Source organism: Homalodisca vitripennis, chromosome 6 (assembly GCF_021130785.1).
Source record: "Homalodisca vitripennis isolate AUS2020 chromosome 6, UT_GWSS_2.1, whole genome shotgun sequence".
Lineage (NCBI taxonomy): Eukaryota > Metazoa > Arthropoda > Insecta > Hemiptera > Cicadellidae > Homalodisca > Homalodisca vitripennis.
Window position 1 is genome coordinate 116,390,977 of NC_060212.1, and position 13,169 is coordinate 116,404,145.

Sequence of the window (13,169 nt, forward strand, 5' to 3'; positions counted from 1 at the left end):
ACTAAATCACTGTAATTCACTGTTTGCAGTTGTTTTCCTCGTCGCCACTGTAAGCGACGTTCCACTGTTGCAGTTGTTTTCCTCGTCGCCACTGTAAGCGACGTTCCACTGTTGCAGTTGTTTTCCTCGTCGCCACTGTAATGTATGCGGGTCGACACTGTACTCTCTATGGGTCGGGAAGAATAATTAAACTACACATTTAGAGTAACATTGCTCTAGGACCGCTCGTAAAGGAACGGACGGGACGCGGAGGTTACATGACGGTGTCTGGTGGTGGACTCCGACTTCTCACACTAAATACACTACAAAAGGCAATAAGCAAAAATGCGAGAATTACAGGGGAATAACTTTGTTGTGCCATACACAACAAATTTATGAAAAAATACTGTTGCAGAAAATTAGACCAGTACTGGAAGAAACAGGAAGAGAGGAGCAATGTGGTTTTAGGAAAGGTAGGTCAACGGTGGATGCTATTTTTGTGATGAGACAAGTGTTAGAAAAGAGGTGGGAATACGGAAAAGATACAATGGTAGCTTTTATAGACCTACAGAAGGCATATGATAAGGTACTGAGAGAAAGGATATGGGAGAGTATGAGAAAGAGAGGATTGCGTGAGGGAATAGTAGAAAGAATAAAGAACCTGTACGGCATATGTAAAAACAGGGTAAGAATTGAAGAAAAATATACGCAAACTTTTAAAACAGAGAGAGGAGTAAGGCAGGGAAGCATATTGTCACCTTTCCTTTTCAATATTATAATGGATGAAATTATTCTAGAAGTACAAGGAAACAGAGGAGCAGAAGAACTTAAGACAATAGCATATGCGGATGACATAATGATATGGGAAAATAGGGAAGAAGAGTTAGAACGAGAGTTGAACAAATGGGCAAAAGTGGCGAAGAAATATGGTTTAGAGATGAACATACAAAAATGTAAAGTAATGAAAATAGAGAGAAGGGAAGGAAATAACAAAAACGTGTTAGTTGAAGGAAAAAGACTTGAAAAGGTGAAGGAATTCTGTTATTTAGGAAGTATCATAACAGATAGGGGCACAATAAGAGAAGAGATAGGAAACAGAATATGGAAGAGTGGAAAGTTTTTCAATATGGTGAAGAAGATTGTGTGGAGTTGGAACATTGGGAAAGAATCAAAAGTATTGATGTATAAATCTTATTTCCAACCAATTTTATTATATGGAGCAGAGACGTGGACGTGGACTAAAAATGATTTAAGCAGATTGCAAGCTGCAGAAATGAGATTTTTAAGAGGGATAGAGAAGACTACAAGAAGAGATAGAATAAGGAACGAAATAACCAGAGAAAGATTGAAGGTAGTTTCACTGCAAGAGACAATGGAAGGAAGAAGAATACAGTGGATGGGGCATGTGAAGAGGATGGGAGATAATAGAATGCCTAGAATAGCACTGGAGAAGGAGGAAGGAGGAAGAAGACCAAGAGGAAGACCGAAAGGAAGATGGGAGGACCAAGTGTGGAGAGACATAGAGAGAAGGGGACTACAGAAAATACAGGTGGAGGAAGAGGAGACCTGGAATGATAGACAAAAGTGGAGGAGGCTGTGTACGACGACCCGTGATAACGGAAACGTCAGATGATGATGATGATGACATGGATACAACTATAGAGGTCTCAAACTACTTGAAGGCTTCCTAACAGGATGCTTACAATAAGAGACTTATTATGATTCATAGTGGTTTTTGTAGCCTTAGGACATGATGGAAGTTTTCATTAGACAAGATCCCCCATAGAGGAAAGGCCTGTCAGGTCAGATTCCTCCATCAGACAAGTTCTAAATGTACTGGCCCTTCTTTGTCTAAACTTAGTTGGCCTTCCTTCCATTCCCTGTTGGCCTTTGTATTTCAAAATTTGGTTGAATTAACAAACTCCAGATTAATTAAACCAGAAACTGAAAGCCAATTTGCATCCTATAAGCAACACAGTTTTATTTGTTTTTTAAATTGATACAGGTTTTTTCAAACTTCCCTTAAGTAAGAAATCAATTGTCAGCCGTACAAGTCTTAATGGAGGTTGAAATAAGAAAATATCAAAAGGATTAAAATTACAAAATGATCATTATTTTTCTTAGATCAAACTTTTTCTTAGCTTGATACACAAAAGCAACCATAAATAAATTACATAAATAAATAATCAATATCAGCTAACCACATACTGACTCTTAAATTGGCAAATTTTACTCTCTTTAGTTCTCTGACGGTGATATAACTATTAAACAGGGTGTAAATTAAGTCCTGATACACCTGGATAAATTCCAAATGGATTGAGATATCGATATAAGATCTTTCACCCCCCCCCCTTTTTCAAAGGTTGGAAAACGGGGATCACTTGAAATTTTCAAACTCCAATCCCTATCTTGTGACATATAGTTTGAAAGGTAAATTCAAATGAAACACAATGACATAAACAAACCATTTCTAAGACGGCCGTAGCAAAAGTTATGGGCGAACAACCCCATTGGGATATCAATGTACAACCTTCACCAGACTTATTAAATTCCTTTTTTTGATTTTTTAGGATAACAAAAATTTCGAAGGGGGGTAGAAGGGAGTAACTTTAAAATTTCAAATTGCAACCCCATGTCATTTTAAAGGTCTATTGAATGGAAACACAATGGCATGAACTAAACATTTCTATGAAGATCCTAGCAAAAGTTATGGGCAAATAATCCCTTACATTGCAATGTCATCTACAAAAAAGACATCTCTTACATTTGGCATTGTCCCTGGGATTATTATTTTTTGCGTTATCTGCCCATAACTTTTTCTAGAAACAGAGTACATGTGTTTTCTTAGTCGATATCACAATTCATTTGTAATATATCCAGGCATATCAGGACTTATATGTGTTGACTGTCATTTTAAGTGTATCACATTAGGAAAAATATTATTTAAGAAAGACATTATTGTTTTATATTTTGTTATTTATATATTATAATCGTTTCAAGACCTCCTATTTTGACACCTTCACCGAAACTATAGTGACTTACGATTAATTTCTTTACGGGAAATTCCTCAATCAATTTTAAGAAAACCGTTTGCAAATTATCTCTTATCTCCCAGATTATAACAGAGATAATAGCTGTCACAACTAATTCAAATGCACTATAACTATGAAACTAGGATCCTCTAACTGCTTGGAATTATTTGACAAAAAAAACAACATGTACCTGAGCTCTGGCGTCCAATAAATTCCATCGGTGCAATATTTCAGCATAAGCTCGCTTGTAATCGTCATACACTTGAGTGTGGCTCTCGTCCATTCTGGAACAAAATTCACTGTATCTACTAAAGTTTAATAAACATCTTTATAGCTAATCTATTTATTTATAAGTGGACAAACTTTAATCTGTAAGCTTTTTAAACTCACTCTATGGAACGGTCGATCTCGGTGTGGACAGAGAAGTGTTCAACAATATTATTGGATAAACGGCAGTCATCAAGGGACTCGGACCATGAGTTGGAACGATTCTGCTTTAGTACTGAGAAGTTCCAGCCCTGCAGTGACGTGTCTACTTGGTGAATTGTGTGGTACGGTGAGCCCCCAGGCTGAAAAAGAATAACATTTTTTTTAATAAATACAAAATATTTAACAAAGTTAGTCGTAGTATATTTAAATTCAAATACAATGAACACTCCATTTTGGTATTATAAAACCAGAGATGTAAAACTGCTACAATTTTCTACTAGATATTCAGATTTGTGCATTTCTTAAAGTATAAGACACCAACTTCTACAGGTAGTTGGTTTGTTGCTGTGTGATTATGTTTGCATTACTTACCAAGAATTGAAAATCTTTATTAGATGTGAGGTCAACTCACAAGATTAAATATTAACACAGTCCCTGCAAAGTATTAAATGTACTACACAAATATATTTTTTTTTTTTTTTTTTTTTTTTTTGGACTTCACCAACTGCATAAGTTAATCTTTATAGGAGGAAACCCACTGTTATCTCTTTCCCTGTTGAGTTAACAAAACAAGCTTTGACACAAGTGGCTTGAATAAATTCGGCTGCTCTGATTCCGGGTCCAATACCAATTCTATGACATTGAAAAAATTATTAAAAATTAAATATTATTCAAAAATTATATTTGGTTACTTATTATTTAATGCATATTTTAATCTCAACTATAATGATAAAAAATAATTAAACCGTCTAAAAGACAATAATTAAACTTGTAAGAACTTACATATGTTAAAGTCCACAAATCTGGATATTTTGAGCATGATCCAAGTACTGTAATTGTACTTGGTTTTTGTGTAGTAACATTAAAAAATACTACTTTATTATAGAACTTCATATATTTGAATCCCAAACTTCTTCATGAAATCCTTCAAGGCTAAACAATAAACCTAATTGGAGCCTTATAATAAGGTAATAAGACCTAGTTTATTAACATTTTAACAACACATAAACAATTATAAAACATGTAATGTTCAAAAGTGCAATCACCGCATACAAGACGCATATTATATAACACCCACGTAACTGCTAGTACAGTATTACGTTAATAAATAGAACTATTCAAATCAAATTTTGAAAACTGTCCGTGAAGCAGTGACAAGCAGTTTTTTTCTAGTGGACTGAAGATTTCCTCTGTATTGTGGGCAATACCCGTAGTTACTACAGACAAACTAGCGGTTTTGCAATGGAGGTTTTAGATGTTTCTTTAAACACTCACATAAATAATACTGATTTTAATGATATCTGACACAATTGTTTAGTCGAGAATCTCAGCCTTGATTACAGTGGCCTCTCCTGAATTGAATCATACATCTGTAAACCAATGTAAAAATGTTAGAATTTCCCCCCCCCCCCTTTAATTGTAACTCAAAGTCCACAGAGTTCTTTCTTGTACCAAATTTAAAGTCTTTTTTTTTATCAAGAGTTATCGCACGGATGGACAGACGACATGATTTTAAGGACTTGTCAGCTCCTAAAATGTTTAAGTTTAAATTTATAAAAAAAACACATCTGCAGTAATGCCTAGTACATCATTTCAGAATGTTCTTAACAAGGTGGCACTGAACTTATTAATGGAATATAATATGATTGCTTAAGTCACAGACTAAAGGAAAAGACCACATGAAAAATCACCAATCCATAGAGAAAAGTAGCTTTTGCTTTCCCATAGTTTGTAAAGAGGGGTACAGCTTAAAAAACTAGTCCTCACAAAATGTTAACCATTTGACAATAACCCCGTAATGCTGGTAGATCAGACACCACAAAACCGCTTAAACGAGCATGCTTGTATTTGACAAATACATTTTTGGATTGATACACTGAGGCACTCCAAATTCATGGTCACTCTAAATACAAGAATCGAACACTTTTTTGAACATGATAACTAATCCTCCTATCACTCCACAGAAATTTAGAAATAAAAGAATAAATGGCAAACTTGTTTAATCTTTAACTTTTTAACTTTGAACTATAAAAAAAGCACAAACTAAATATAAATCCATTTATTTATTACAAAATTTCAGCTGAATTATTCTTGTCATAAAAATACATCATTGGATATCCAAACTCTCTACATGTTATAACGAGATTATCCTGCTATAAACTGCCTTGAATTTGGTTTGCAAAGTTTCAATTCAGAGCTGACACAAGTATGACCTCCTTGGACCAAACCAATACATGCTAAATGATATGATACCCAACATACATTCTTACGCATACTTTATAATAATAATTTATTTCCTAATTCATTATCAGTGAAGATTTGAAAAAGTAATATCATCACAAAATATATCAGATTAGTGTAGCTAAAAAGCAATTACCTACCAACTTCAATTTTCCAATTCATTCTATAACATTAAACGTCACTTTACAAGTCTTCAAAGAACATCACCAAAAACATAAGATGTGTAAACTTATATCTAAGAAAAAACTCTATATAAAAGTGTGAAAAACTATAATTTAAATTATTAATTAAAAATTACTTGGTATCTACAAAACAAAATTGTTATTAAAATATAAAATTAATTAAAATACAAAAGCTAGTGCAGGACACAGTCATGCTATCTGGGATTGCTCATAGAATACATTACCTTTAGCCACCATTTCCCCGTTGCCACCCGCTATAACGGAAAAAAGTTTATTATGAATTACTTCTTGCGATTTTAACACTTCATTGAAAAAAATACAAATAATGATTTTCCAATAGGAAATTATTGTTTTGAATCCCAAACTACATTATTTTGTTCATTGTTCAAATTTTATTTGATCTTATCTGTATTAATACTTTTTTATTATGTTTTAATATTTGAATACACAACAAACTGAGCTCACTTATATTTTTCAGGCTTGTTAAATAGTTAATTTCAATTCTCCAACAGTAATTTACAGAATGTTTTAAGGGTTTTACAACGTAGCCAAACTTGAGGCTAGTTAAGTTACAACTAATTACATCCAATACTTGTCACCTAAATGTTGAACATCTCAGGACAACCACGTTGTCTACACAACCCTCCAAACATTAAGACTGACATAGCCTACCTACGTTACAAGCAATATTCATGTGAAAGAGCTAACAAATCGTATAAAAAACAATATTCTCAGTTACATTCTTGTACGAGAATTAGACCACATACAGCTTATGGCGTTGTTACATATGCTAGGTAGGGCACTGAATATGTGTCTATTGGCTTGACTAATGAAGCTGTATAGAACACATACTTATATAAGCAGTTTAAGTACCTGAAACCATCTTCGGTAAATTTTTCAAAGTGCCTAAGAATATTAACAACCATTAGGCAAACAAAGTTATTGCATTTTTTTTATCATCTTGTTTTATCATATATGTTAGAGACTTAACAGTCAATCACACCCAATGGGGTACTCAACTGACAATAGAAAAGATATGCGAGGATAAATCAAATATGAGCAGTAATTTTGCTATTGTTCTTAGAATGCAGGTCCTAAATAGGTAATGCTGTGTGAAGTAGATTTTTGGTTTATGAGGAGTGGGGGAACTGTTCTGGTTAGTGTTCAGTTTGGCATTGTCGTCAGTACTGCCATGAATGCGTAAAACCGTCAGAAATTTTAACTCATTTAGGGACAGTACACTGCCTCAAAATCGTGTGTTTATGTGGGCAAGAGAAAGGTGAACAAGAACGGGTTGAAAACGAAAATCATGGTCGACGCCTAAGGAGAAGCCTTAAAGATAACAATATTCGTGCCGTTCAAATTCTGCTGTAAAAGTCCTTGCAACGATATTTTTGGTCTATAGGTGAATTTTATTTTTCGATCTTCTCCATTATCAATGTACAGTGAATGCGGCTTACTACCCTCAGTTGTTACAGTTGGCAAAAGCTATTGAAACAAAACCAGAAACACGCCCATCAGAGATGTCATTCTCCTCCATGACAAAGCCAGGCCTTACACCGCGGTTTTGACAAGGGAAAAGTTAAAAGAAATAGACTGGAAAACCCTTGAGCACCCTCATTATAACCCTCAGTTGTCCCCCTGTGACTGTAATTTTTTCGCACCTATGAAGGAATCTCTGAAAGGAAAACAATTTGAGAAGAATGAAGAAGTCGAGAAGCATGTGCACGATTGGCTTAAAACTCGTGCTCAAACTCTCATTTGACCAGGGAATACTGAAATTTCTAAATTGGTAGCAAAAGTGTGTCGACCACGCAGAAGAGAGTATATTGAAAAATTTTAAAAGAATAATAAGTTTATAAGGTCCTCAAATTAAAAAAATAAATTACCATTTACATTTGATTTACCCCTGTATTATTAGTGAAGTAGACCATGACCATTTTTTGGTTTTCGATGTGAAATACAGCAGCTTGTTATTTTCTGCGGCTTACATTGAATTTCAATGAAACCAACTAGAAGGTCTTTACAAGGCTAAATAACTGTTAGATTCATGCCATATGTAACTTTGACCGAATTTTACCACGTTATTTTAGTATGTGGTTAACTCAGTCAATAAAACCAGGACAGGGAAATGGATATAAACCATTCAGAGTTTGGAACTTGCTTACACCAAGCCATTAGGCTTGTCTGTTTTTGAGATGACTTTTCATTAATGCTTCTCCCAAAAAATCTACACATCCTGATACTTTACAGCAAAAAGAATAACCTGATGTTACCTTATCAAAATCATTGCATCAGCCATCTGATAAACTAATGTTCTACAGATAAACATCAACAGTCACCAAGAGTTAATCTTTACCATAAAACAGCTTTGTATGGATATTACTGCAATGCTAGCTAGGAAAACTGTCGAACCAAACAGCAATTTCCCAGAATTTATCAAGCATAAAAGATCCTAAACTTGATCATCACTTAGTTTTCTTTCCAACAACATCCTATCACATGGTTCCTTACCAAAATCTCTTGCGGTTTGAAATTTGCTTTTTGTGTAGACAAGTTGCTTTCGTAAAATATCACTGTCTTATACGTGTATGTAATAATTTGCTTGAGTAACCCATTTACAATCATATTGCCCCCATCCTTAATGATCCATCCCTTCTAAAGAAGCTCGTTTCAGACCTCGTCATAATTTCTGTGACTAATTTCTAACATCTTTCATTGAGGTTGAATACTATATCTCTCAGCAGACGATATAGTACAGAGAAATTACACCTTAGTGAAGATTTGCAATCTAATTTCTTACTCCTATCACAGCGTTTAAGCTCTATGCTGAGTTACTGTTTGCCTAAGTTTTATCTGGAAACTACGAAGAGTGGATTTATACAGATTCATTATAAAGTCCTCTAGGGTTTGGTACTCAATCTTATACTCTTTAATGATCATTCTGCTGATAAACGTATACTAACATTTACGTCTGACGATGCTGACCACAATAGTTATTTTTAAACCCTGAAGCTGAAACCCAATATCTCCAAAACAAAAATACAGTAGTCTGCATTCATTTCAATAACAGGATGGCCAAATACAAATCTGATATATTTTCTATAATTCCAGCTGATGACAGTTCAGGATCTGTTTCACTATTGATAATTAACCCAACAAAGGAATATGAAAAGCCTCCCTATGAAGGAATGGTTTTCGATTAACCGATATGGAGGAGGCCTTACTGGCATTTTTCAATGTTACTATTGTGACAGACTGGTTGTCAATCCTATGGCTGGGGAGAGGCCAGGAAAATAAAGATCCCATTAAATTATAAAAGTTACATGTGATCCTTTTCTGGAAAAAATTGCAGAACTGAATTTAGTTAAGATTTTAATTGGGTTAAGTAAAATATTGGACTTGGCATTGAAGTGAGACACTTGACACAAATACAGGGTATTAAATTTAAACTATTTTAATGTTCTACTTAGAGAGATCTTAGATATCAATGGTACGTAGCAGTTTGATTTTGATGTAAGTTAGGCTTAGACGTACTGACACGTAGATTGACTATTTGAGGAGCTACGTTTGGTGGAGAACAATTTTATATTAGATGTAGTAATAATTTTGTATTTTTTTCTAGATCTTAAAGCACAGAGTAAAAGTGTTTTTTTTCTGAATTTTTCAACTGCATCATTGGTTTTGTAATATTCAAGTATACATTAATCGAAATAAAATTGTTCTACTGGTTCTGACAAAACTGCCACCAGAGAGACAGAGAGACCTGTTTTAGTTTCGTTATATTTTTTTAAAGAAGAAAAATAGATTTAATGTAGGAGTTAGAACCAACAAAAACACAGATTATGAAAAACCATATTTCTGCATTGGTCCTGTTTTGGCATTATTAATGAGAATCTCGACTGTGAGAGTTCATACTTACACTACTATTGTTGGCTTTGAACTGCCGATGTTTTGAGCCAAGCAGACTCTCCAAACGTGAACTGAACGCACAGGTCAACATGGCAGCCATCTGGATATCATTTTGTTTCGCAAAGTGCAAAATTCTGAAAAAGATTATAGACAATAGACAATAGACAATTTCTTTATTTACATATTCATAGAGAATAGTACATGCGTCATAAAACAAAAGTTGTGGTTAGTAAAATTTATACAATGGAAATAGTTTCTGTGTCATAGTTATATAATGCAAAGTTGATACAAAGTTTGATGTCCAGAGGGAGCTCTTGTCTTCCGCTGCACTGTGTCAGGTGCTCAAGAATTCGGACTCTGAATAGTAGGGCCTTTCTTGCAGCCATTTTGTTAGTTGGTTCGCGAAACACTGAGGTGGCTGGTTTCTTAGATGATCGGGCAGGTGGTTGAAAAACAGCGCTCCTTGGTATGAGGGTTTCTTCTCAGAGAGGCTTAAGCGGTGTAAGGGCAGGGTGAAGTTTGTGGCATTTATTATTTCCCACACATTAACCCTTTGAGTGCCACAGCGTTGCTAATTTTGACGTTTCGTATTTCGATAATATTTTATATAGTACAAGATTATTTTGGCTAAATAACCAGACAGCTGTATTCAATAGGTTCCAAACTATCGATAAATCCGAGTTCTATGTTGTTTCTCTACTATTTTATCTGTGAAACTTATGTTGTTTGGGTACTTATCAAGAGGCCACTATTTTTGGACGAGTTTTCCTCATCGGGGAAAAAATAAATTACAGTATTTAAAAGAACAGACTTTCTTTAACCTATTTTGGAATTAACAAGTTATTACGACAATCAATGAAAATAATAACTAAAAGAACGTTTTATTATTCGAAAATGTCAGGTCATTCGTGCATCTATTTCGAGACGATTTGGCGATAGGAAGTATGATACAACTAGTATTTTACGATTCATTATGGAAGAAGGAACATATAATGAAGTTTATTTTGGTCCTGGTGGTATGAGAATACATAGAATATACAAAGTATACATAGTTTAGAAAATACATGGTGGTATGATAAGGAAAATTCGTCTAAAAATAGTCAGCTGTGATAATACTGTAGTACCTATGCGATGATTTTGTTTTCCAGTCACACGACATAGCGGACGAGTACTGTGTTGCGTAACAGCCTTTCTTGTTGTTTATGTGCCGATAACCAGGCTTTTGAGTAAATAAAAAATAAAATATTAACTTCTACAGTATGTTACCGCATTTCTTTACAAAAATAATGTAGTGATTTGAGCTGTCTCCAAGTGAAAAACGTGAATTTTCAGTTTAAATATATTAGGGTTATTATTTAGTAAATGTGAACTTTTATGTGAAAATGTTAGCAATTATTTGTTCCTACATTTGATTAATAAAATCATATTTATTTGTGTTATATTGATGTTTTATTAGATTTTTTGTAAAAACTACACTATTACTATGTATTTTTTAAACTCATGAACAAATGAAGTACAATTTATATAATGTCAGTACCAGGCAGCATTTTGTTTATACATATAATGCTATGTTTTTTTATTCTAGAATGATATATTATACATGGGTTCTATTTAAAATTATATGGCCTTTATCATGTTATAAGGAAAAAAATCTTAAAAATACCATATACACTCAAATTAGGTTAAAAGTCAACTTTTTATAAAAAAAATAAAAAACATTTTTTATTAATACTAAAAGTTTTATATTTTTATAAAGCAAATTTTATTTGTAATGATATGTATCATAATCTGCATTTAATGAGAAAAAAAAACAACAACAAAAGAATGAAAATCTGTTGGGTAGTTATTATACAACAGCTTTTTTTCCAAAAGCATACACATATGTAAAAGACAGTCTGGCATTTTATGCATATGCTTTGGGAAAATACCTGTGGCACTCAAAGGGTTAAATATAGCTTGGTTCATTGTCAAAGTAAGCTATTAACTCTAAACAATACGACAGACTGTTGAATGATAACACCTGAGAATAATGTTCCAAAAAGTAGAGAACACACTTCAAACCATTTTTAGATTCTGACCAAAATATAATACTTTAACAGAATTTTCATTTGCACTTTTGATACTTTAACAGCATTTTTCAAAAACACTTTTGATTCCAATCATAATGCTTTGTAGCTGTTTTGTCCTGGTCAGATTTGGCCCAAAAATGAACGCTGCATAATGCTTTACTTAAACAAAAAATACTGAAGTTGAACAGTGCAAGAAATCATAATGGCGTTTGGTGAGGAGTGTCATGTCAGTAAGGGGTGTGTACCTTTTAGAAGCCATGCCGGCAGCAGTGGCCATCTTTACATCTGCCATGTGGATTTGGGTAGAACTTTCCTCACGGAAATGGGGTCATGTACTATTTTGAACTGACTCATTCTCAGGAATATAAAGTGAAATCTTTACTAAGATATTATTAGCGTATCTGCTATGACTTGCTCTTAAATGGTTAATTTTTAGAAGGTTGTGGAGACTTTTGGGAATCTCCAAGGAATATTTATTTGCCTATCTGGAAAAGAGTGTCTGCTTTGCTTCTTCATTATCAGCTGAAAACCTGGTAAAAGTCAACAACATACTACTCACATTGACTGAAGCAACCCCTTGGAGAAAGGGTGGGACTGCCAGGGGAAATCGTCGTCAAGGTCGGCCGAGGGACTGGAAGTTGCCAATGCTGCCAGGGACCAAGCCTGCACCAGATCTCTACGCCCAGCACTGGCTGCTACCCCAGCATTGTACTGACACATGTTTGTTACATTCTGCCAGTCAAAACTGTAACACATCAGATAAATAGTCAGTGTGGGAGGCCCCATATCCTAGCTCGGAGAGCAACTTCCAATGGACCAATGTGTACCATTTTCAATTTTGACAAATTAACAGTAGAATTGGTGTTTCACACAAAATTCCGACCCTCTAAGTTAACTTCGTTAGTTAAAGTTAACTACCAAACAGATGGAAAAACACAAAGACATAAATCTGATTGCGTCATTAACTAGTGGGAAAGACTCTGCTAAACACTGAAGTGGCTTATTTTAAGAATATGAAAACGTTTTAAGGGCACTACGTAAGATTTTTCAATCGATAAATTTATTGTAATATTTCTTGTACATCTTCTGTACACACATGGGCAGAAACCAAACCATCCAAATAAATAAAACTGGATTATCCAACGACAAACTTGTATTGATTTTCTGGTGGCAGGCAGAAAGTACTTGCACTGTTTTAATGGCTCTATCCAATATATATATATATATATATATATATATATAATATATATATATATATATATATATTGTGTGTGTGTGTGTGTGTGTTTTTGAAATATAACCAATTTGTTGAACTACCAATAGCT

The 13,169-nt window shown here is 34.0% G+C and overlaps 1 protein-coding gene across 3 annotated transcripts in view; it reads right to left on the minus strand.

Moving 5' to 3' along the window:
• LOC124364779 (GATOR complex protein WDR59) overlaps window positions 1–13,169 on the minus strand; it is a 59,086-nt gene that overhangs the window by 14,112 nt on the left and 31,805 nt on the right. For 2 of the 3 annotated variants that reach the window (XM_046820520.1, XM_046820521.1), the window contains exons 16-20: window positions 12,404–12,589; window positions 9,786–9,909; window positions 6,088–6,117; window positions 3,402–3,580; window positions 3,202–3,295 (exon numbers count right to left, since the gene is read on the minus strand). In XM_046820520.1, coding sequence (XP_046676476.1) covers window positions 3,202–3,295; window positions 3,402–3,580; window positions 6,088–6,117; window positions 9,786–9,909; window positions 12,404–12,589 — 613 coding nt within the window. The remainder of the gene's footprint in view (window positions 1–3,201; window positions 3,296–3,401; window positions 3,581–6,087; window positions 6,118–9,785; window positions 9,910–12,403; window positions 12,590–13,169) is intronic. The other variant, XM_046820522.1, reaches the window with a different exon arrangement.